Genomic DNA, 25855 nt, shown 5'->3' with positions numbered 1-25855 from the left:
TACCCTTGATCACTAAGCAAAGAAGTCCCAACTTAGAAACTTCTTAAAGAAATTAGAGAAGCATGGTAATTCAAAACTAGACAAATAATAACAGTAACGGAGAACATTTATTCAGCACTTACTTTGTGACAGGCACTCTTTAATAGACATTATTACTGTCCCAACTTCATGGATGTGCAGACTGAGGCACAGAGAGGCTATGCCATTGCTCAACGTTGCACTGCTAATACATAGTGGAACCGAGATCCCAACCCTGATTTTTTCTCTCTAGAGTCCCCCCTCTGAATCATGACACCACCTTCCCTTATGGACATTTAGTGGGAACTCTGTTGGAAAAAAAAAAAAAAAAGTTTTTTTTTTTTTTTCCTGTTGAAAGGCGATTGCAGACTATGGAGTGTACTAGGACTCTGCCCAATTACATTGTTCGGAGGGAAGTGATGATGCTAAGTACCTGAGAGCACACATGTGGGTTTCAGAGTCTGGAGCCCTTTTTTTCCCCTACCCCATCGCTGGAGGCCATCTCGAGCATTGTGGACAATGCCTCCCAATGAAAATATCAGGAAACCATTTCTGCAAGGCAACATCTGCTTTCTAAATAACAGATGTTCCATTTTGCCCTCAAGAGCTCTACGCCATTCAAGTGGTTTCAGACTCCCTGCAGCCTAACACCAGATCCTAGGTGTTCTAGGGAGCTTGACATCTGGCACCATCTCAGTTAATGCCTCAAGGCCAAAGACCAAGTCACAGCGAATGGCAGGTGGAGGATTTAAAAGAGACTCTCACTTTGTGCAATTTGGGTTTTCATTTATGTATCTAATCCAACGTGTAGCCCTAAACATTCTAAAAAATCTTCCGATTTTCACTCAAGTATGTTCAAACCATTTTTCCTCCACTATTAGGGAGAAGTGAGGGCTTCAGTGGTTCAGTGGTAGAATTCTCGCCTTCCACGCAAGAGACTCGAGTTTGATTCCCGGCCAATGCATCTCTTGTGCAGCCACCGCCCATCTGCCAGTGACAGCTTCTGTGTTTCTGTAATGCTAAGCAGGTTTCAGTAGAGCTTCCAGACTAAGACAGATTAGGGAGAAAGGTCGGGCAATCTATATCCGAAAATCAGCCAGTGAAAACCGTATGGATCCCAACAGCCTGATCCGTAACTGATTATGGGCATGGCAGTGGACCGGACAGTGTTATACATGGGGTCGCCATGAGCTGGAGGTCACTGTAAGTGGGGGCCGATTCCATGGCAGCTAACAAAAGCAACAACATTAGAGGAAAACCACTCGGTGTCGTTGATAGAGCAGGGAAATTCAAACAGACCTGGGAAACTACTTCCAACCCTTCCTAGCTCTGCGGCCTTGAGGAAGTTGCATAACCTCTCCGTTTCAGTTCTCTCATCTCTCAAGTGAGAATGCTACCCCCACACAATGTAGGAAAAGCTATTGGCACATAGTTGTTGTTGTTCGTTGCTGTTGAGTAGGCTCTGACACACAGTGGCCTAGTAAATGCTCAAAGAAGAGTTATCGACATTGCTAATCTTGTCTTGACTTTCTTTCCACTGAAAATTTATAGAGCATTTTTATTTTTCTAATAACAATTTTCAGTCATCCACAATTATTTAACCCACAGTAACTCTGGGTGGATGGTCACCATCATTCCTCCTTTTTAAAGCATGTCCACATTGGAAAGAACAAAGTGACTCAAAAACCCAGTGGACTATCCCAGGTCCAAGACTTGAACACCGGCTGGGTTGGCTGACGCCTGAGCTGTGCTGGTTTGGCTGTTATGGAAAGAGTATAGATAGTCTTTGAAATATTTAATGACGCAAAAAAAAAAAAAAAAAAAATCAAAGCTATATTCTTAAGAAAAAACTATATTTACATACCTTAGTTCTGCCTGGTCTTCTTCCAGTTATCTACCAGAACTTGACTCTAGTGGTGGAATTATGGGTAAATGTTTTTATTTGTTTGTATTTTCTAAATTGCCTAATGAATATGTGTTACTTTTGTAAAGAAAAACAGCTTGGAGAATTAAAAGGTTTTTTTAACATCTTTTTTTCTGTTCTATCTGTGAACAGGCAGTAAAAGCCCTTACCAAAAAAAAAAAAAAAGCCAAACCCATTGCTTTCAAGTTAATTCCGATTCATAGCAACCCCACAGGACAGAGTAGAATTGCCCTATAGGGTTTCCAAGGCTGTAAAACTTTATGGAAGTGGACTGCCACATCTTTCTCCCACAGAGTAGCTGGTAGGTTCAAACTGCCAACTTTTGGTTAGCAGCCGAGTGCTTAACCACAGTGCCACCAGTGCTATCTAAAACAGACCTTAGAGACTATATGTTTTTCTAAAAGCTTGGTAGGTAGTAAAATTCTGGGCTTTGAAGTTTACTCTTTGATGAATAAAACAACAGCATTATGAAGCAATCGGATTAATTTAGACTATCTTGCTATCAATGAACTATCCTTGTGGACAGTTGAAAGTACTAGGAATATCAAAGGGCACTGAAGATATTGCCAATCAGTCAAAAACTACAATATTTACAAGTATAAAATATAGCCCGTCTCCCTAGATGCCAGGAGACGTTCCACTGATAGTGCTACAAATAGCGGGGCCACTTGTATGCAGAGTCGTAAACACAGCTCCTCTTTGATCTTCCCTTTTATGAGTAAATGGAGCCCTGGCGGCACAGTGGTTAAAGTGCTTGGCTGCTCACCGGAAGGTTGGCAGTTCAAACCCACCAGCCGCTCCTCGGGACAAAGATGTGGCAGTCAGCTTCCATAAAGGTTACAGCCTTGGAAACCCTCTGGGGCAGTTCTACTCTGCGACTGCAATGGGTTTATGAGTAAACGTCTCTGAATTTACTACTAATGAATTAAGAGATGCAAGCATTACTTGGAATCCAAATTAGCCATTTTTTAAACTCTTCTTTCTGACCCTTTTATTTTTATCACCTTTCATAAATTGAATTTTTCCTTTTATTTTAGGGTATTTTTCTAGATCCCAAAATGGACTATCTGAAACAAATAACAAACCAAACCAAACCCACTGCTGTTGAGTCAATTCCAACTCATAGCAACCCTACAGGACAGAGCAGAACTGCCTGATAGAGTTTCCAAGGAGCGCCTGGCAGATTCGAACTGCCGACCTCTTCATTAGCAGCCATAGCACTTAACCACTACACCACCAGGGTTTCAGAAACAAATAATACAAAATCTAAATCCAGGGTTCTAGCTCAGTGTCACGCTATGCCTTTTGATTGTCTTTATACAGAAGCTAAGTATTCCCATCAAACCAGCAGATAGCTTTCTGAGAGTAACTGGGCTTCTTCTAGGTTAAAATAAAACTAATGCTGTCAGAAACAAGCAAGAAATTTCCTTCTCAAATACTCATCAAGAGAAGCAAGTCAGGGACATTTAAACTTCGCTAGCAAGACAGACAGAATCTCCTAGATAGTAACACACTGATATACTGAGTCAGTTGTCATTTTCTCTCTCTAGTGAACTTTTTAACAGGCCTATCCTTCAACTGTGTTGACTCTCCAGGATTTTATTTATAGCTGATAAGCAATCAAGTGTATTACATTTGACCTGTGCATGGCGAATCACGAAACTTTCTGTAACTCTAGCACCTAATACTGGAACTAGTACATGGTAAATGTACAAAAGTTTTTTTTTGTTTTTGTTCTGTGACTAAATTTAATGAGTGGTTTCTACATTCCAGGTATTTTCAAATCCATGCCCTCCTTTGAGGTGGGGTAGTTATCACTGCCCCCATGCAGACCGCCATGCTCTAGGACCCTACTTTCAGTGATCCATTCCTGCATCACCAACTTCTCTATACAGAATACTTGTCAAAAGCACAAAACTTGCCCTCATGTTCCCAGCTCTTACCAATGTTTTGCTTGATGCCATATTCTCTTCTACCCAGACCCATGCCTCTCTGCTTTTCTTCAAAGACAACCTTCTTCTCAGGGACAGATTACCCAATGAGCAATATACACACAGGCTTATTTGTGCTTATTTACTAATCTGTAGTGCACAATTTCACCTATGTTTCACCACATCAAAGATGTGCATACCTTGCTTACTGGTTAATCTGCCTCTGCTTCTTTTAGAAGTTGTACAACAAGCTGTCTCTACATTATTACCTCGTTAGCCCCGCAAACAAATCAAGTCTGGCCTTGCTTCTCACCACACCACCAAAACTTCTGTTGTTGCTGTCACAAACAACTTCCACATTTCTACACCCCAAGGTCACTTGTCTGTCCCTGTCTTTCCCATCCTATCAGCAGCGTTGATAAAAATAAAATCTCAGTCCTTTGTAAAAACATTCTCTCTTCTGGGCTTCTTGATACCGCCCTGCTCTCAAAAAAAAAAAAAAAAACCATTGCTATCACGTCAGTTCCAACTCATAGAGACCCTATGGGACAGACTAGAACTATCTCATAGGATTTGCAAGAAGTGGCTAGTGGATTCAAACTGCCAATCTTTTGGTTAGCACCCAAATTCTTAACCACTGCACCCCCATGGCTTTCATTAGTCCTTTTAAGTGTCTCTATTTCTGGCCTCTCTGCAGACAGAGTTCTACTCATCCTCAAAATGTTAGCTTCCCCAGCATGGGGAGAATTACTCTCTCCAGCCATTCTCCCTAGTGGTATCTTTCCAGTAGCTTTAAATATCATCCACATTGGTTCCTGACTCACAAACATGTGTCTCCATCCCAGACTATGCCTGTGCTATACCCAACTGCCTACCAGTGTTTCACAGTGGACACTTCACATCTCAAACATTACATCATTAAAATGGAACCATGGATTCCTCTCTCTTTCAAAACCTGTTCGGCTCTTGGTTTTCGGTATTCCAGTCTTCTCTATCTACCCATTTGCTTAAGCTAGAAATCTGGGAATTCTTGATTCTTCCCTCTTATCACTCCATCTCCAATCCACCAGAAAGTCCATTCAATTATACTCTTCCAACTTCATGACAAGGCTTTCGCCATCAATGTCCAACCATACAAGCCAAGTCTGTTCAGTTCCTAGAATAGACAAGCTCTTTTCCACTCAGGCGGTTTCTTCCACTAATCCTCCTTCTTTTATGTATCAGAATAAATGTCACCTCCCTAGAAAGAACTTTCCTAACTATCCAACAGTAATGGTTTTATCTATCATTATGTCTTGTGTATTTTTCTTTAGAGGATTTATCACAATTTATAAATTCATAGTTACTTTTTGTTCCCTTGTCCGTTGTCTGTATACTGTGATTGAATCCTAGTTTGAGGTGTGAAGGACCATGTCTGTTTTGTTTAGTAGTGTATGTTTCATTCTGTTATACGTAAGGCCACCATGATGAGTTGGACCTGATTTGACAGCAGCTAACAACAACAATATCTAACATCACTTGGGACAGATAGTATGCACACAATTACTACTTGTTGAATAAACTAATGGTTATTACAGATGAAGAAACTGAGCCAAACTGATGTGGAACAATTTATCAACCTATTGAATGCAGGTCCTCAGACACAGGCTCATCATCTCCCCACCCCCACATCATAGGATTCTTCCTACAGGTGATCCAAATAGGAAGCTCACTAGAACCCAACTGGCTTAAACTGCTGCAAGGGGACTGAATCAATCAATCTAGGCAAGATGCTTTAGAAGGGGATCGTTCTGTCCAACAAAGTTTCTAACTGTTGAATAAATATTCGTCAACAGTTACCAATTGCTACGTGGTACCAGAAGACGTTCAAAGATAGTCATTACCGTTGGCATTTACAGGGTAAGCATTGTGATAAATGCATTGCACGTGCATCACCACATATTCTCTGGTCAAAGAAGGCACGTCCATGACAGCGCTCACTCAATCCTCACTTCTCTCTCACTCGCCGCTGGAACTGGGCATGCAGCAGCACAAAGACAAAATGCGCTCTCCAACTGAATGGGAGAAACATGTTGAAATGGTAAATGTTTTACGATATATATATATATCATTGTGTATATATATGCCATGATAAAAAAATAATGCCCTCATTTTCAGCAAATCTTAAAAAAAAAAAAAAAAATAAGAGCTCAGAAATGACCGAAGTAGGTATTTGGATACGCATATATGGACATATAAAATAAATAAAGGCATTTCTTATATAAAATATGTATAAATATTATTTGTTGTTATTTTTTAGTTGCCATGGAGCAGATTCTGACTCATGGCTACCCCATGTGTACAGAATAGAACTGCTCCATAGGGTTTTCAAAGTGGTGATCTATCAGAAACAAATTGCCAGGACTGTCTTCTGAGACGCCTCTTGGTGGGTTTGTTGAGTGTTTAACCCTTTGCACTACTCAAACCATACCCACTGCCACTGAGCCAATTCCGACTCATAGCTGCCCTGTAGGGCAGAGTAGAACTGCCCCATAGGGTTTCCAAGGCTGTAAATCTTTACGGAAGCAGACTGACACATCTTTCTCCCATGGAGCAGCAAGAACTGCCAATCTTTTGGTTAGCAGCCAAGTGCTTAACCACTGTCCCACCAGGGTTCCTACTGCACTACCCAGGGACCTATAAACATTATAGATATACAAAAATATATCTGTCCTACAGAGTCCCTATGAGTTAGAATCTACTTGACAGCAACAGGTTTTTTTTTTTTTTTTTTTTTTTAATATACTGTCTATATATATGTGTGTGTATATATATAAATATGGAGCCCTGGTGGCGCTGTGGTTAAGAGTTCAGCTGCTAATCAAAACGTTAGGCAGTTTGAATCCACAGCTGCTCTTTGGAAACCCTACAGGGCAGTTCTACTCTGTCCTACAGGGTCACTACGAGTCGAATTGACTCAATGGCATAAATATATGTATTCATACATACCCACTGCCCACTGCTGTCATTGGCAAATATATATACAGGTTTATTCAAATCCATATACACACACAGAGGTAAATCTAACTTCCTACTTGAAATTTCTCCAGATATCTACACACACCAATAAAATTATTATTTTTTATTGTGCTTTAAGTGAAAGTTTACAATTCAAGTCAGTTTCTCATACAAAAACTTATACACACATTGTTATGTGACCCTAGTTGCTCTCCCTATAACGTGACAGCACACTCCCTCTCTCCACCCTGTATTTCCCGTGTCCCTTCAACCAGCTCCTGTCCCCCTCTGCCTTCTCATCTTACCTCCAGACAGGAGCTGCCCACTTAGTCTCATGTATCTATTTGAGCTAAGAAGCACGCTCCTCACCAGTATCATTTTATGTCTTACAGTCCAGTTTAACCTTTGACTGAAGAGTTGGCTTTGGGAATGGTTTTACTTTGGGGCTAACAGAGAGTCCGGGGGCCATGACCTCTGGGGTCCCTCTATTCTCAGTCAGACCATTAAGTTTGGTCTTTTTACTAGAATTTGAGCTCTGCATCCCACTTTTCTCCCGCTCCATCAAGGGTTCTCTGTTGTGTTCCCTGCCAGGGCAGTCTTTGGTGGTAGCCAGGCACCATCTAGTTTTTCCAGTTTCAGGCTGATGGAGTCTCTGATTTATGTAGCCCTTTCTGTCAATAAACTTCTTCAGAAAAAATTTCCTTTGTAGTTTTTTTTGGAGGGAAGAGAATATATCAATATTTCTTACAATGTCTCTGTATATAAAAACAAAAACCAGATCCACTGCCATCGAGTCTATTCTGACTTACAAACTTAGAGCGACCCTACAGGGCAGAGTAGAACTGCCCCCACTTAGGGTTTCTAAGGAGTGGCCGATGGATTTGAAGTTCAGGCCTTTTGGTTAGCGGCCTGAGCTCTTAACCACTGCGCCACCAGGGCTTCCATTCTGTACATACTATACGAAAATATACATGGGGTAATAAATATTATTTTTGCATATCACTCTTTTTAGGCTATATTGATTAAATACCTGTTTGTTTAGATAGCGTTCAATGTCAACACTATCTGCAAGCGTTTGTGTGTGTGGGGGTCCTTTTTTTTTAATAGCGGTATTCTTTTTTTAGAATTAATGGAAAAAGAAACTCTAAGAAAAAAGGAATCATCATATAAAGGGAGAAATGGCCTACATTTTCAGTGAATTATGTCACAATAACTCCTGGGCTTCCAGTAGAATGAGAATATTAAAATTTTTGCTGTATGCACACTTATTTTATCCCAGTCCTTTCCCCCTAAATTATCTACATAATACTCATAATACTCAGTATCTGTGCGGGACACCAATCACTCCCACCGCACTTGTTTAATAAAAACAAATTAGACTGTCCTTGTCATTTGTGTGAACTGGAAAAATGGTCATTACTCAAAGAATTCAAAATCATTCTAATGTAGTTATTTATATGGATACCTTACAAATTATATGCAGCTTAGAAATATAAGCAGAATAGAATTATTAGATATCATATGGCTCTTTATATCCAGAGGTGTATCATTCTACAAAGCTCAACCCAATAACTGCCCCTTTGATTTTCCACAGTGATAGCTACACAGTTGTTGTTGTTGTTAGGTGCCTTCGAGTAGGTTCCGCCACATAGCAACCCTCTGTGCAACAGAGGGAAACACTGCCCAGTCCTGCACCATCGCCACACTGAGGGGCTCATCTTTCTGCACTACGTCAGATAATGCTCTGCGGCTATTCATAAGGTTCTAGCTAGCCAATTTTTTCAGAAGGAGACCACCAAGTCCTTCTTCCTAGTCTGTTTTAGTCTGGAAGCTGCTCTGAAACCTGTGGGTGACCCTGCAGGCATTTAAAATACTGGTGGCGTAGTTTCCAGCATCACAGCAACACGCAAGCTACCACGGTATGACAAACTAACAGATGAGTGGTGGAGCTACACACCAGTCTGGGGAAATGACCCATCGAAAGCCAGAGTGGGCCTCTTAGTCCATCTCCATTGTCATTTCAGATTTGTCTTCCCTAATAATTCCCACCTTCACCGTGTGGTCCAGATTGGTCTCAGTTCTTCTGACAATAACGTTCCTAGCACTTTCCTTGGTTAGCTAGTTCAGAAACTCTGAGCTCTAACTAGGTATTTTACTTTCTTTCCGCCTTCCTGGCTAACCAGATTAAATGTCTCTTTGCTTAGGTTATTCTTATTATATGTTAAATAATTTCCCATCATCCTTAGTTTTTAGCATACTTAAGATACTGTCATCCTAAGCTTTTGTTGGGATTTCGCTACATATACTTGATCGTCACTCAGAAAATGTCTCCCTATATTTAACTCCTTTAGACAATCAACAAAAATTTAGTTTTCTATTTCATCCCTCTCTCTCTCATTAATCAGTTTCCAATTTCCGGTGAAGTCTCACTAAAATCAAATCAAATCAAAACACATTCTTTTCCTTATGAGCGTATTTCTTTCCATGGCACTATTAATCTTTCCCCACAACTCTACCACCTGTAGACTCATGTCTAACTTATTTTAACTAGTATCCTCTAATTGTCTACTCACCCTAAATTGCCTCTCTGTGAGGACAATTTGGTCACTTTCATGAAAATATAAATCGAATTATGTGTTAGACTGAAGGCACTTTAATAGAGTTAAAGTGGCACCCAGAGAAACATAGCTATATTACTTTTCCTCAAGAGAAAAATCATTTTTTAAATTTGTTTAGCTCAAATATAGTGATTTCTACCATTCACCACTTCACCTCTTTCTACCCAAACTTATAATTATAAAACACACGCACACGTATATTTCGATTGATACATCTATAGATAAAATAGATAGGACCAAATATCAGTTCCACTCCATCATATACTTTTATAAGTGAATTTGATCTTTATATTCAATGCACGTGTTTCACAGAATAATGACAAAAAAAAAAAAAGACCAGTAAAAGCCCATATAATACTGTTTTATTCTTTTAGAAAATCCTACCTCAACCCCCAAATTGAACACTGCCATTAAGCTTCTCTGTTATGTTTTTTCCAGACAAATGGTTAATGGATGTAATAGCTGCTGCCCCAACTGAACTAAACCAATGAGACAAACACAGTCTGGAGAGATGACAGCTTTCATCAAAGTTCAAGGCCATAACTCACTGCCCCCTTTATTCACTCTTTTTAAAAGTGTCATTGAAGAGAGATCCTGTTTGCTAAGTTGAAATTTACAACTCAAAATCAACACTCAAAAGAGATTTTAACACTTTGCTTGGAGGCTACTGAAAATTAATCAAATCACTGAATAGAGAAATAAAAGGAAACACACTACCCTAAATCACATATAAGGCTGTTACGACAACACACTGTCTATCTCGGCTATTTTTAAGCATATTTTACCCCGCTGACATAGCAAGCACAGCTCACCTTCACTCCTTCTGAGGACTGCTGGTAAGTAGACCAGGAAATGTGTTTGAAATTAATGTGATTGATGCATTACAAGTATAAAATACTTCCAAAGTGAGGATCTGTGTAAAAATGCCGTACACATCAGATATTCAGCCAATTGCCTTATGATGGATGTATGGTAGCCGCATAAGTATTCTAGAAAGTGAGGATAACCATCTGAAATTTATAAATATTCAAACTTTTACTAAAAGCAGCTTGTATGTGAAATTTAAATGACATACAGTACACCAGAAAAAGGCTCCATTCCAAAGTTCTACAAAAAAGAATTGTATTTACAGATGACATGAGCTAATCAAAGACATCTAGCATCGTCTGGAAAACTTCATGGCATGCCATAACTTAATATCACAGTCAATATGCATAACAGAACCCATAATTATTTTTCTAATAATCAAGCCAAAAGCAAAGTAAATGAAGCAATATAAAAATGAAACAGAAAAGACACAGGAAAATCCCACAAAAACGTCTATGATATAATTGAAATGGCTTGAGAAGCCAGTTAAATCCCTGACCCTTTTTTGATTACAGGCAAGTCCTGACCATCACTAAAATATCCTCATGATTCTGTAGATACCTCAGTCTTTTGCTATTCCTCCCAAATCCCTTCCCACTGAAGGAAGGCTTAATGGCAGCAAAGACTCGGGCAATCTCTCCATCATGGAAACAGCTAGATTGGAAGCAACAGTCACCGTACCCCACAGCATCTTCTAGGTGGTCACTTTGCCTCTGAGTCATGCCTTTCCTATTCATAACAGCTGTGGAGTGAAATACTGTACACCAAGCAAAGCTCACATGCCCTTTCCCTGTTCCTTCTAACACTGCATTCCTGATGGAAGCTTCCAAAATGCAAATACGACCTAGGCTTCTCAGATGGATTTGATTTCAATCAAAATTAGTGCCAAACATGTATCTTTGATATGGAAAATGTCTACACTAGTCAATAATAAAGAACTGTTTTTCCCCACAAAAACTTTCTTTCCCCCAGGAGGTTAAAGGATACAGCAGATCTGTAAATGTTAATATACCTATTGCAAAGTTGAAGAATTGAGGAATCATAATTAAGAGGATCAAATGATCAGAAAAGTTGGAACCCATAAATCTTGGGAAAGGTTAATATTTCATAGTCTTTAATAAAGCGAGGCTATTATAATCCTCATATGGAAGTATTTTGAAAGTTTATAGCTAGTGGATATTAAAAGCACATTTCATCAATAAATTTTCACATGCTGCACATCTTAGCAATATAACTTTTAAATGAGAATTTTAAAATATCAAATAGAGTTATGTACTAAGCTAAGGCGCTCAGTTTTTACATATTTTAAACCATATTACATATATAATTAACCCGTTATAAGTTCATAAAAATCCAGTCTACATCATACATAATTCCATTATACAGATTTGCTACTTTTAAATATACTTTAAGGTTTATGTAAGCATGCACAATTAAGTGAATAAAATTAGGTAACCAAAACACCGTTGGTAAGAAAATGGTAAAAGTGCACATTCTCAGTTCTGTTTGTTGTGGCCCATTCTAACTGGTGACTTTGCATGGGTCTTACTACAAAAGCAACTGCTATCTCAAAAGTCAGCGAATGTGTACATGGATATGTATGGCGTGGAAACAAAATTAAATTACACTGGCAACATTTGTTTTCCATTCTTAATTATTCCCCAAAGATTTTTTTATACATACGCATAGTAGCAAAAGCGAATGCCAAGGAGATGGCTACAAACCAAATCATGACTGGCCCCATGCGATGGTGTTATACCAGCTATCTGGCCTTGGCAACCTGCAATTAAAGGGAGGTCGATGTTACTTGCTTCCTAAAACACTAGATCCTTCATATCACTTAGGTAAGATGGAAACGTCTTGGTGTCGGAGAGATTCTAGGACCGTCTTATCAGAGGAAATCACAAGTAAAATCCTTGATTCAAATAGCAACCAAAAAATTTCATCAATTAACGCTACCCTGGGATCAATGAAACAAACAAAAAAAAAAAGGTATGTTCTGTTTTAAACTCTCTCAGGAAAACGCTAGTGGCAACAAACAGATTGATTAGTGGTGTATCTGAATATGCCGACCAACAACTAGAAATAGTAATCCAGCTAGCAAAGAAAAAAATATCCCAGCTGGGGCCAAAAAAAATGACCAGCCATATAGAACAGAAGGGGTGAAATCCAAGCAGTCTTTCAGCTTCATGTTTTTGTAGCTTTCCATGTCCGCCACCGCCTGGACCCAGATGACATAGAGCATCACCACCAGGGAGAACAGGATGCCTGAGAAGGACGAAACAAAGGACCTTTAGCCTTTCTGAAGATACGTTTGCCCAAGAATTCCCTAAAAGACCAGTCATGCTCCTGATAATACGTCTCTAAAATATAACTTTAGTTGAATGACCTATGTTGTGGCAAACCCTTTTTTATGTGCTTTATATGCATATCCTAATTTATCTCTAATTTTCAAAATGTCAAGGTGAGGGCTATAACAGCCTATAAGAACAGCTGACATGTATTTATTGAGTCCTTACCATGTGCCAGAAACACTGGTGACTTAGTGGTTAAGTGTGACGGCTGCTAACCAAAAGGTCGGCAGTTTGAATCTACCAGGTGCTCTTTGGAAACTCCATGGGGCAGTTCTACTCTGTCTTATAGGGTCACTATCAGTCAAAATCGACTCAACAGCAATGGGTTTGGTTTTTTGGTTTTTATCATGTGTCAGTGGCATAGTGATTAAGAGGTCATCTGCTAACCAGAGGGTCGGCAGTTCGAATCAACCAGCCACTCCTTGGAAACACTATGCGGCAATATTACTCTGTCCTATAGGGTCACTATGAGTCAGAATTGACTTGACAGCAATGGGTTTGGTTTTTGGTCATCATGTGCTGAGTCCCTAGGTGGCACAAACAGTTTGCACTCCCCTGCTAATCTAAACATTGGCAGTTCGAACCTACCCAGAAGTCCCTGAGAAGAAGGTCCTGAGGATCTCTTCCATTAAGATTACAGCCTATGGAGCAGTTCTACCTTGTAACACGTAGGGTTGCCTTGAGTTGGAAGAGACTCAATGTACCAGAGAGTCAATGATCCCTGTTGTTGTGGAGTTGACATTCTAACATTTGTTCATCTTTTACTGTATGCCTGGTTTATGACGAGCACTCTAAATGTTATTTCTCTTAATAGGTACATTAACCTGGTAAAGTAAGTACTATTATTCTTCTGTGTTAAATATGCGTAGACACAGCAGTGGTTTTGAGAGCTGATTTCAGCCCAACTCTTTCTGACTATTGTTCTGTTATTACAACACAGCTAAACAGTGCTGCAATTAAACATGGCCATAAAAAGGGAACAAAGGTAAGCACCAAGCAGAACAGCATGAAAACACCAAATAACATAGTAGTATATACATGATTCTTTAAAATTAAAATGTATCTACTGAAGATTGATTATTGCATGAAGGAAATATTGTCTTGAAAGAATGAGGGAGAGGGACTGATGATAAAAATGCTAAGGAGTATAACACCCAGATTTGAGATCAAGAGACTAACTAAACAAAAAGAAAAGAAAAAATGCCTAAGCACTAACTAGAAATCAACATCACAATTTACCAACACTTGTGAAATGGCTGTAATCCACCAGCTCAAATACACTATTGGAATTATAGGAATGGAGAAAGTATTATAGCACTGGCCCCTTGACTTTCACGACCAATATGGCAAGAGATCTTTGTGAATCTGGAAATTTGAGAATACCATAATGTCTACTTTTTCACGTAACTGCTTCTATAGTCACCAGGGCAGAACAATGCTGCTCACCGAAAACAGCTAAGCTGATTCTCCAATTAGTGACAGGCATCATACAAACCATACAGCTTGAGAGATTCAAGTTTGTCCCTTAAGCAAACTGTACTTGAGGTCACTTGCTATTTGTCCAAAAGTTTGATTCAAACATGCCAAGGATCTATTATACTCTTTGAACTAATGAGCTCCACCGTTAGGTATAAAATCTCCATGCTCCATTTGCCAGTGTGTCTGAAAGGTAAACACAACCCTCTAACTTGGAGTAGAGACTGGGGTATATTGATAGAAGTGAGGAGCTTTCAAGAGCCTAGTCATCAATCACACTTCCCGAGTTAATTGTGCTTCTACAGTATTTAGGATGCCCTCTCTCTCCTGAGCTATCAATTTCACAAAGAATCTTGAGATGTCAACACAAGGGAAGAAGGGTTCATAAATACATTTAGATATGTCAGCATCAGGACTTAAAATTTCTCATAATCATGATACAAGCTACAGAGCAATGAAGAATCCACATAGATGTTTCACTAATAAGTGACATCCTTTACTCTGTGGTCTATAATGTAAATGCAAATACTATAGCTCAGATTAGAGTAACAACTACTATGTCATGGAGAAATAGTAAAGTCATAGCTGGCAAGCAAACTCCTTACAAAGCCATACCTCAGATTTTGACAATATGGCAATGCCATGTGTTGTCTAGCAACCCTGTGCATTTCAATACAAGTTTCTCAGTAAATATATAGACAATGTTGTCTCTTGATATAAAGCTTTGGCTTAGCCATTTGCGTAATACCATTTGCCTTTATGCAAACACCTTGCAACCTTTTTTCTTACTTATTGATATGATTTTTATCTTCCCTGAAACATATAAAGCTCTGTGCTTTCGGATTGTGTTATGAAAAAAATAAAATTGCCTTTGGGAAAAACTAGTAGCCTTACACACATTTTTTCAAAAGTTGCAAAACCCACTACTGAATTTAGAGAATTTTAAAAAATGTAGGTAATCAGGTAGATGATTCTTAATAAGGAAGAGTTAACTTATATATTTAAATATTGCTATTATTTGAAGCAGTATTTAAATATAAGTTAATTCTTCTGATTTGCTATTATTACAGTCTGAAAGCAATGAAGAGTAGTCATTTCTATCACTACAATCTTTAATTTGTTCGTTAATTGAAGATAGAGTCCATTTAATTCATATCAGATCAGTTTATGATTATATCTCACCCATGGGGTAAAATAGTCAGTGTTTCTCTATCCATTAAATGCCCTGGGGGTGGGGGAAGAAGGAAAATGAATGAATATAAGAAAAGTATTTATACCAAGACCAATAAATTAGCTAATATAAAAAAATTTTTTTTGGCAGCCAGAATCTACCACTGGAGCCTGCATGAGGTATGTGGCCAGAAGAAGAGTCAGGAAACTATTACATTTGGCTGGATTGATCAAATAAATAAATATATTTAGGCTAGTTTGAGTCACCTTTTCTCACTGTCAGAGCAGGAGTAAAAAAATCACAAAGGGGGAAATTTAGAATGAACCTTGTGGTGTTCAACTGGAATTGAATGTGTCAGGGGGATTCATTGTTTTCAATAGATAGATAGATAATAGAAATGAATATTGATGCAGAAGTGTGTGTTTTAAAGTATGCATGTGTGTATATATCTACACATATTTCCTGGCCCTGTGCCCTGAGGGGATTTGGGAGAAGTAATGCTCAAGTAGCATAGAACACACAAAGTGTCAAGATCTTGGCTTCTAAATACCATATTCCACTAAGTGGAACCAGGACTTCTCAAAATATGGTTGGATCCAGGCCGTAGCAGAAAGTAGAAGACCAGTCTGGAACATCTTGTTATTCCAGAAAGTAAAGATATGGTATGGTCAGAGAATGACAGGGACACTTCAGAAGCCAGATTGAAAGGGGTTCTCTGTAGCCAAATCAGAGACAATTACATCATCAAAACAAATAATGACAGTAGCACATGGTATCGCATTGATTAAAACAGAAATCCATGACTCTACATTGATGCAAAAAAGTGAATAAATAAACGAGAGACAAAAAACCTTTCACTTATAGTAGAATGCTAATTTATAAATGTTGGAAAAATGGTGGAATTAGAAATCACCATTTGGTAATCATTAAAGTAATAATTCAGGCAAGAAATAAAAATGGATGCGAAGTCTAGCAGGTGAAATTTGGATGAGAAATAGGATATTTATATAGGCTTTTAAAGACTATTCCTACAAAATATTTATTACAGGTAGTCCCCCAGTAACTATATATTCAAGTTACGACAGAGTGCACTTACGACAGTCCTTTTTTTTTTAAATCTTATCGTTAGTTATATGTACTACACACAGTGTTGTGTGTAATTTGTTGATGTTATCATTCTCAGATGTTCACTTGCATATGTTCAATTTTATGATTTACTGTTCAAAACACTGTTGTATAGCAGACCATGGCTTACAATGAAATCAGTGTTTGCGTCTGGAGTAGTAATGGATAGAAAGTTTGGCAAGTTCAACTCTAACGGCATATGACAACTGAACTGCACACGCACCTGTCAGCCATTACAACTCCGACGTCATTGTTATGACACTGACACTGACTTTACCATAGACCAGGCCTATAGTGTGATCTTATTGACCGTTCGTACCATAAGAAGCATTAGTTGTTAACTTGAAGCCGAGTTGTTCAAGTTTCTCTAATGGTAACACCTGCACTGCTTATACCCTCAGCAATATGTCTAGCAAAAAAAGTCATGCCACTGAAAGTTCTAATCCAAAAGAGAAGGTGAGGAAAGGCCTTGACATAGGCATAAAGATGAAGATCATTAAGGCCTATGATAATGGAAAGAAAGTTGGAGAAATAGTTTGTGAGGAAGGATTGTCTCCTTCAACCACCACGACAATCATTAAGGATAAGAATGGGATTTTGGAGGCAGTTAAAGGAGTGATTAGCATAAAATCAAAAATTTTAACAAAGAAGAGGTAAGGGCCAATCCATGAGATGGAGAAGCTATTGATGATTTCGGTAGAAGATCAAATCCAGGAAAGGATTCCTATGAGTTTATTGACAATTCAAATGAAACCACGCAACCTTTTTGAAAACCTGAAGGAATAGCAAGGAGACTATTGAGAATACTTTAATTCCAGCAAAAGCTGGTTTCATCAATTTCAAACACAGATTTGGCTTACATAATGTGCATATAACTGGAGAAGCAGGGAGTGCCAATGGTGAAGCTACTGAAAAATTCAAGGATGAACTGGACAAGATGAGATGAAGAATATCTACCAGAAAGAAAAGAAAAGGGCCTTACAGACAAATCTCATTAATTTCTGACTAGAAATGGTATCCCCATTTCCAGAGATAATCCAGATGATCCAGAACCTTCCACAAGTGGAATGATTACTGCAACTGACAAAATTTCAGTGTGCTCTAACTCTTCTTCATTCTTGGAGCAAATTTTAACGATTTGTGTATTTTTTTATGTGTGTATGTATTAAAATGGAAACTCTGGTGGCATAGTGGTTAAGTGCTACTGCTGCTAACCAAAAAGTTGGCAGTTCAAATCCACCAGGTGCTCTTTGGAAACTCTATAGGGCACTTCTACTCTGTCCTATAGGGTCGTTGTGAGTCGGAATCAACCCGATCACAACGGGTTTGGTTTTTCTTGGTATGTATTAAAATAGATCTGTAGGTTTATATGTAATGTTTCCAACCCTCACAACTAATAAAGATTGGATTTATAAGGATACTGATATTAAAAGGGAATAATAATGAAAACTTGAAAAAAAATGAGGTATTCGACTTATGTCAGAACCAACTTATGACGCAGTCATCAGAATGTAACCCTATCATAAGTCAGTGACTACCTGTAATTGTAAAAGGGGATATAGTAAGTTTTCATTAAAAAAACCTGATGAATATCACCTTACCAAGTGATTAGTTTAATCAGCAGTGACATGACAAATCAATGGCATGCACCAACCCATAGAATTGGGTTGAAATGCAGTGAGAACAATACAGCATCACTTCTATGGTTTTGCTGCCAAATATGTATAGCCAAAATCTAATCATGAGGAAACAACAAACAAACCCAAATTCAAGAACATTCTACAATATTACAGGCCTGTGCTCTTTAGGGAAACCCGGTCACATAGCGGCTAAGTGCTATGGCTGCCAACCAAAAGGTTGACAGTTCAAATCCACCAGGTGCTCCTTGGAAACTCTATGAGGCAGTTCTACTCTGTCCCATAGGGTCGCTATGAGTCGGAATCGATTTGACAGCAACAGGTTTGATTTGGGGTTTTTTTTTTTTTTTGGTCCTCTTCAAAAGGGTCAAGGAAGGTCTGTGGACTTGTTCTAGTTTGAAGGAGATTCATGAGACACAACTACCAAATGCAAAGCATCATCCTGGATTGGCTACTTCTGGTATGAAAGACATTATGGGGAGAGTTAATGAAACCTGAACGGAATCTCTGGGTAAAGCGGCTTGTGATTTCTCTGGAAACTTGAATTTTTTTTCAAAATTAAAAAAAAAAGAATGGCAAAAAAGGTATGAGGGAAATCTGTGGTCAAGTGTGTTGGAAAGTACATGTGTACACAGGTGGGGGGGCAATGTGTACTCATACACCCAGAAAGATACATCTTCCTTTGGTGGGATTTTGAGACTATTAATGAATAGTAATATCATTGATTTGGTCCACCTACTGAATTGAGTACCTCCTCTATTACTATGCAAAATCTTAATTATTATCCCTTGATATCTTAACAAAAACACAAATATCAATTGGCTTGAGAATAAAGGAGTTACATCTCATACTTACTTCCCACAGTGAGTTTAACAGGAATAGAAAATATTGTCAAATTGGGTAGTAATTGGTTTTTAAATGAAAGAATAATTTACATTTGGTCATACATTTTGAAAGTATAAATTTATTTCCAATTAAATTTTATAATACCTTTTTTTTGAAGTTCAAATAATTCATAAAATACTTAACTGGAGACATAGTCAATACATGGTCCAAACAGCCACGAAAATTTGTGATTTCCATAAAAATCATGACAGAGAATTTAGCAATGCCAAGAACACATTGGGTGTCTCCTTATTGACAGTAGGGAGAAGAATCATTCAAACTTAACGATTTTGCATGAATTCTCTCCAGAGGAGATACATAACTCAGTAGGTAGACAAAATCAATGCTAGTACTATTCATTAACAGTGTCAAGGAGCCCTGGTGGCACAGCGATTAACAGCTTGGCTGCTAACCAAAATGTCTGCAGTTCGAATCTACCAGCCATTCCTTGGGAACCCTATGGGGCAGTTCTGCTCTGTCCTATAGGGTCGATATGAGCCAAACTGACTTGATGGCAACGGGCTAATAGTTTCAAGATCCCACCAAAGGAAGATGTATCTTTCTGGGTGTATGAATACACACTGACCCAACCCCAAACCATAATATAATTGCCAAAGACATAAGTTCCAAAGTTGAAAACTTTCCCCTCTAAATGTCATGAATTCAATTTAGAAAGTATTTTTTCTGAAACAAAGGTCGCATAAAATTTAGCCACAAATGGTCATTAGGAATGTAATCGCTAATGACAAACAATATGGAAGCCATCACAGTATGGAACCAAAAAAAAAAGTATCCCTCCTGGGCTGAGTCACAAACTGAGAAATAAAATTGCACATCATCAATATTTCAGAGAAATAAGAATGGGAAAAGAAGCATATTATAAAGATTCTTTATACTATATGATAAAAACCAGATTAAAAACACATTCCTAGGGAAAAGCTAACCACAGAAATGAAAATCTTCCTCAAAAATATAGGCCACTTGTCAAACCCTTATTCTCTTTCCTGGGCGGATATATGTACGTATTTTGAAAGAAAAAAAGAGGTCTTGGAGTTACTGAAAAATTATAAACTTGATCTTTAAATACTTAGATGTAATTGAACTGCTTTTGAAACGTGCTTTGACAACTTGAATTGTGGGCAGTTATTGGATTCTTGGGGAAGAATCAAAAATTCAAGATAACTCCTTGGCCTCTTTTAGTCAGCCTTCTACACAAATTCAGTGGCAATTCATTTGAGCTTTCAATGGGCATAAGAAAAGGCCAAAGAATTCCAAAATTTCATATTCAAAAGCAATATGAAGGAAGTTAAGGGGAAAAGTAAATTTAAAATCAGGAAAAAAAAAAAAGTCTTTTCTCTACCTGGAGGAAGCTCACACTCTAGGTTTTTCTAATGGGTAAAAGCATTGCAGGCTTATTTTTTCTTTTTTTTTTTTTCATTCTTTTAATTGAGGTATAATTTACAAAGAGCAAAATGTACAGATTTTAAGTGTATGCTACGATGATTTTTGACAAATGTAAACATCAGCGTAGCCACAACTCATTAAAAATAGAACATATATTTTCACTTCTGGCCAACATGGTACCACAGACAGAAGCATCATGCCATCCGTCTACAACAAAGACCCAAAAAACTATATAAAACAGAGACAAATGCCAGTACTGGAACCCAAAGTGTCACAAATGAAGAGATAAAGAACTCAGCCGAGCATTGAATGGAATAAGAAACTGACAGAGTACAGAGAGCAAGGAGAGATACATGCTGAGGTCCCTACCAGCTAACGCAGCATGGATTCACCATCTTGGACTACTGTCAGAGATCAGCAGACAGGGAGCATGGGAAAGCAGCTTCACGGAGCTCGCATCAGGAGGCAGAGCACCCAGTAACCAGCAATACACGCTTTCCCACTTCCCATCCTCTCCCTGCTGCTCTACCTCCGTGCTTCCTGGTTGGCAGCGGTGGCTTATCCAGCTGGGAACTGCAGCACCCATGCCGCTTGAACTCACCCTGCCCACATCAGAGATCGGCAAACAGAGAACACAGGAAAGCAGCTTCACAAAGTTCTCTGCAGGAGACAGAGAACCCAGTTACCGCCAATATACACTTTCCTAACCCCCACCTTTCTCCCCACCCGGCCTCCTCTGCTTCCCACTGGCTGCAGTGTCTTGGCCAGGAGGCCACCGTTTTGGCCCAGGGCCACTTGGATCCACCCCACCCACACTGGCCAGCTTCCTGAGTGTCATTTGTCTGTTGCTAATGTTGCTTTTTTCCGTTTCTTCCATGCCTCCCACCACCTCCACCTCCTTTTTCTCGAACACCTGGATCCATGTGCCATCTTTGCTTCCTCTTGAAAGGCTGTGAAGCGCTGCTTGACTGGGAAACCATTCCCCCAGCCTGTGACACCACACTGGTGGGAACCCCAGGGTGTTTTTTTTTTTTTCTGCTTTGTTTTCTTCTGCTTATTTGTTTTCTTTTTTTCTTCGTGGCTTGGGATCCCGTTCTAGCCAGGCTGCACCACACAGCTTAGGAGCCAATCCCCTAATCTGTGCAGCTAAGTGGATGGGATCCCTGGGGGCATTTCTTTTTTCTTTTTCTCTTCTTTCTTCATTTCTTAGTTCTCATCTCTCTATACGTGCCTTCTTTTCCTGTCTCCTGAATACTTGGCACTGTGTGACATCTATACTCCCTCTAGCCACACTATACTGAGCAGTCTGGGAGCCACTTCCCTAGTCTTTGCAGCCTCACTGCCAAATTTTTATCTAGCTATTTTTTTCTTTTTCCCTTTTTTTCCTCCATTTCTCAGTTTCTCATCTCTCCACCCCAATGGCAAGCTCCCTTAGAACTATTTTTTTGTTTGTTTGTTTTTGGCTCCTCTTTATCTCTCCTCTCTCTCCTCTTTTCCATACCCATATTAGCTCCACACATCACAACCTTTCCCCTCCTTCCTGCCTACCTGCACCATGTTCTGAACATCACACCCCCAAGCAGCACAGAACCTGCCCAGTACTGATTCCCTGCCTGCTCTGTCGGCCCTAGTGTATGCCAAAAACAACCCATAACAGCCCCTCCCCTTCAGCTGGACCTTCCCTGTTGCAACAAAGCTGAGTGAACGGCTCTGCCTTTTGGACAAGGAGGTGAAAAGTATCGTGACCACAGATGAGTAAACACCAAAGAATGCACGGCCCACCTGTTCAGACATAACCAAATAAAACAACAAAAAAAGCAGAATAAAACAAACAGATCTACAATAAATAAACGAAGAAAATAACTACTGAATGTCCCAAAGACAGCAGACAATATCAAAACATATTACAAAATCAGGACAGGATGGTTCTAGTAGGCATCCAAAATAAAACACCACGTGACTTTCCAGTGGAAGAAAAGGCACTAGAACTACCTGACAGAGAATTCAAATGTCTAATATTCAGAGCTATCCAAGAGTTAAAGCAAAAAGCAGAAAAAATGAGGGAAAAAAAGACCAATTCCTGTAAAGCACAGACAAATTCATGGAAAATACAGACAAAAAAAGGAAGAATTAAGGAAAAAATACAGGGAAAAAAATGCCAAAATAAATTCACAACTAGAAATCATACAAAAACAACAATTAGAAATTCAAGAGATAAAAAACAAGATTTCAGAACTGGATAGTGTCATAGAAGGGCCGAGAAGCAGGTTTGAAATAATGGAAGACAGAATCAGCAAAACTGAAGACAAACACTTGGATACAACTCTGAGGAAAAACCAGAAAAGAGAAGAAACTCTGAGAATTATGTGGGATACAATCAAATGCAAAAATTTGTGAGTGATCGGAGTCCTAGAACAGAGGAAGAAAACAGAAAACACAGAAAGGATCGCTGAAGAATTGCTGAGAGAAAACTTCCCTAATATCAGCAAAGATGAAAAGCTGACCAGCCAAGAAGCTCAACGAACCCCATATAGAATAGGCCTCATATGAAAATCACCACAGCATACCATAATCACACTCACTAAAACCAAAGACAAAGAAAAAACCCTGAGAACAGCTCAAGAAAAACCAAAAGTCACATACAGAGGAGAAACAATAAAACTAAGCTCTGCTTACTCAGCAGAAGCCACACACAGAGGAAGGCAATGGGATGACATATACAAAACCTTGAAAGAAATAAATTTCTAACCAAGAATAACATATGATGGTGAAATTAGGACATTTCCAAATAAACAGAAATTAAGGAAATATGTAAAAACCAACCCAAACTTACAAGAATTATTAAAAAGAGTCTGTCGGTCTAAGAACAAACAACATCAGGTCACAGCCTAAATCTAGGACACAAGATTGTACCAGCCAGATCCCAACCTAGGAAATGAACTCTCAAGGACTATCCAAAACCAAAATAATTGCAGCAGGGAACCAGAGAGGTTCATCTGTAAATGACAACAATGTCAGAACAATAAAAGAGGGAATAAACCATGCAGGTAGATAATTTTTTAACAGAGAGAAGGACATAGGCAATAACAAGTAATAATAGACTGGTTCAAACTTAAGAAGATACGGGCAAATTTTGAGGTAACCACAAAGTTAACAAACCTCATCAAAATAAAGAAGAAAAACATAAAGTCTCAATAAAAACAAAATATACAAAAACTAAAGAAATCCACAACAAAAAGAAATTCAACACAGGAAAGTAAGAGGAACAAAGAAAATGTCAGCACCGCAAAAAAAAAAAAAAAAGCACTACAAAATGACAGCAATAAACTCACACCTATCAATAATTACACTGAATGTAAATGGCCTAAATGCACCAATAAAAATATAGAAGGTAACAGAATGGATAAAAAAAAAAGGATCCATTAATATGCTGTCTACAAGAGATACATCTTAGAAACAAAGATGTAAATTTATTAAAAGTCAAAGAATGGAAAAAATATGTCAAGCAATTAACTACACAGAAGAGCAGGACTGGCAATACTAATCTCAGATAAAACAGACTTTAAAATGAAATTCACCATAAAAGACAAAGAAGGGCACTATATAATGATTACAGGGATGATTCATCATGAAGACTTCACCATAACAAACATCTATGTACCCAATGACAGGGCTCCAAAATACATAAAACAAACTCTAACAGCACTGAAAAGAGAAAGTGATGTTTTCATAATAATAGTAGCAGACTTCAACACACCACTCTCAGTAAAGGACGGAATATCTAGAAAGCAACTCAACAAAGATACAGAAGAGCTAAAGGGCACAATTAGCCAACTTGACCTCATAGACATATATAGAACACTCCACCCACCAGCTGCAAACTACACATTCTTTTCCAACACACATGGAATTTTCTCTTGAATAGGCCACATCTTAGGCTACAGAGCAACCTTCAGCAAAATCCAAAACACTGAGATAATACAAAGTATCTTCTCTGATCACAATGCCATCAAAGTAGAAATTATCAACAGGAAGAACATGGAAAAAAAATCAAGTACATGGAAAATGGAAAAGCACACCCTGCTTAAAAACCACTGGGTAATAGAAGAAATCAAAGATGGAATAACAAAAATGCCTAGGATCAAACAAGAATGAAAATACATCATACCAAAACCTTTGGGACACAGCAAAGGCAGTGCTCAGAGGTCAATTTATAGCAATAAATGCACACATCAAAAAAGAAGGGACAAAATCAAAACATTAGCTACACAACCTGAACAAATAGAAAAAGAACAGCAAAAGAAGCCCACAGCCACCAGAAGAAAGGAAATAATGAAGATCAGAGCAGAAATAAATGAAATAAAGAATAGAAAAGCAATAGAAAGAATCAACAAAACCGAAAGTTGGTTCTTTGAAAGGATCAACAGAATCGATAAACCACTGGCCAAACTGACAAAAGAAAAACAGGAGAGGATGCAAATAACCCAAATAAGAAATGAAATGGGGACATTACAACAGACCCAACTGAAATAAAAAGGATCATTACAGAGTACTATGAAAAATTTGTACTCCAACAAATTTGAAAACCTAGAGGAAATGGACAAATTTCTAGAAATGCACTACCTACCCAAACTAACACAAAATGATGTTCAAAATCTGAACAGACCCATAACAAGAGATTGACAAGGTAATTAAAAAAAAAAAAAAAAAATACTCCCAACAAAAAAAAGCCCTGGCCCAGATGGCTTCACTGGAGAATTCTACCAAACATTCAGAGAAGAGTTTACGCTAGTACTACTCAAACAATTTCAGAACATAGAAAAGGAAGTGATACTTTCAAATTGAATCTATGAAGCCAGCATAACCCTGACACCAAAAGCAGACAAAGACAACACACAAAAAAGTTACAAACCAATGTCTCTCATGAATATAGAGGTAAAAATTCTCAACAAAATTCTAGCCAATAGAATTCAGCATCATATCAACAAAATAATAATAATAATACACCACTACCATTCATACCAGGTATGCAAGTATGGCTCAACATTAGAAAATAAATTAATGTAGTCTACCACATAAATAAAAGAAAAGAATCACGTGATCTTCTCAATCAATGCAGAAAAGGCATTTGACAAAATCCAACAACCATTCCTAATAAAAACTCTCAATAAAATAGGTTTCTCAACATAATAAATGGCATCTATGCAAAACCAACGGCCAACATCATTCTTAATGGAGAAAGGCTGAAAACACTTCCTTTGAGAAAACGAACAAGACAACGACACCCTTTATCACCACTCCTATTTAACACTGTGCTGAAAGTTCTAGCCAGAGCAATAAGGCAAGAAAAAGAAATAAAAGACATCCAAATTGGTAATGAAGAATTTAAACTTTCCCTATTTGTGGATGATATGGTACTGTACATAGAAAACCCAAAAGACTCCACAA

At 38.4% G+C, this 25855-nt stretch overlaps 1 protein-coding gene across 3 annotated transcripts in view; it reads right to left on the bottom strand.

Moving 5' to 3' along the window:
- Window positions 1–2448: 2448 nt before the first annotated feature.
- Window positions 2449–25855, bottom strand: part of TMEM182 (transmembrane protein 182) — a 111405-nt gene continuing 87998 nt past the window's right edge. For 2 of the 3 annotated variants that reach the window (XM_023552617.2, XM_003413608.4), the window contains exon 5: window positions 10505–12623. In XM_023552617.2, coding sequence (XP_023408385.1) covers window positions 12403–12623 — 221 coding nt within the window. In that variant the 3' untranslated portion in view covers window positions 10505–12402. Of the gene's footprint in view, window positions 5928–10300; window positions 10478–10504; window positions 12624–25855 lie in introns of those variants that run through there. The other variant, XR_010317900.1, reaches the window with a different exon arrangement.

This window comes from Loxodonta africana, chromosome 15 (assembly GCF_030014295.1).
Source record: "Loxodonta africana isolate mLoxAfr1 chromosome 15, mLoxAfr1.hap2, whole genome shotgun sequence".
NCBI classification, from domain to species: Eukaryota; Metazoa; Chordata; class Mammalia; order Proboscidea; family Elephantidae; genus Loxodonta; species Loxodonta africana.
This window is presented reverse-complemented; position numbering and strand designations above follow the sequence as displayed.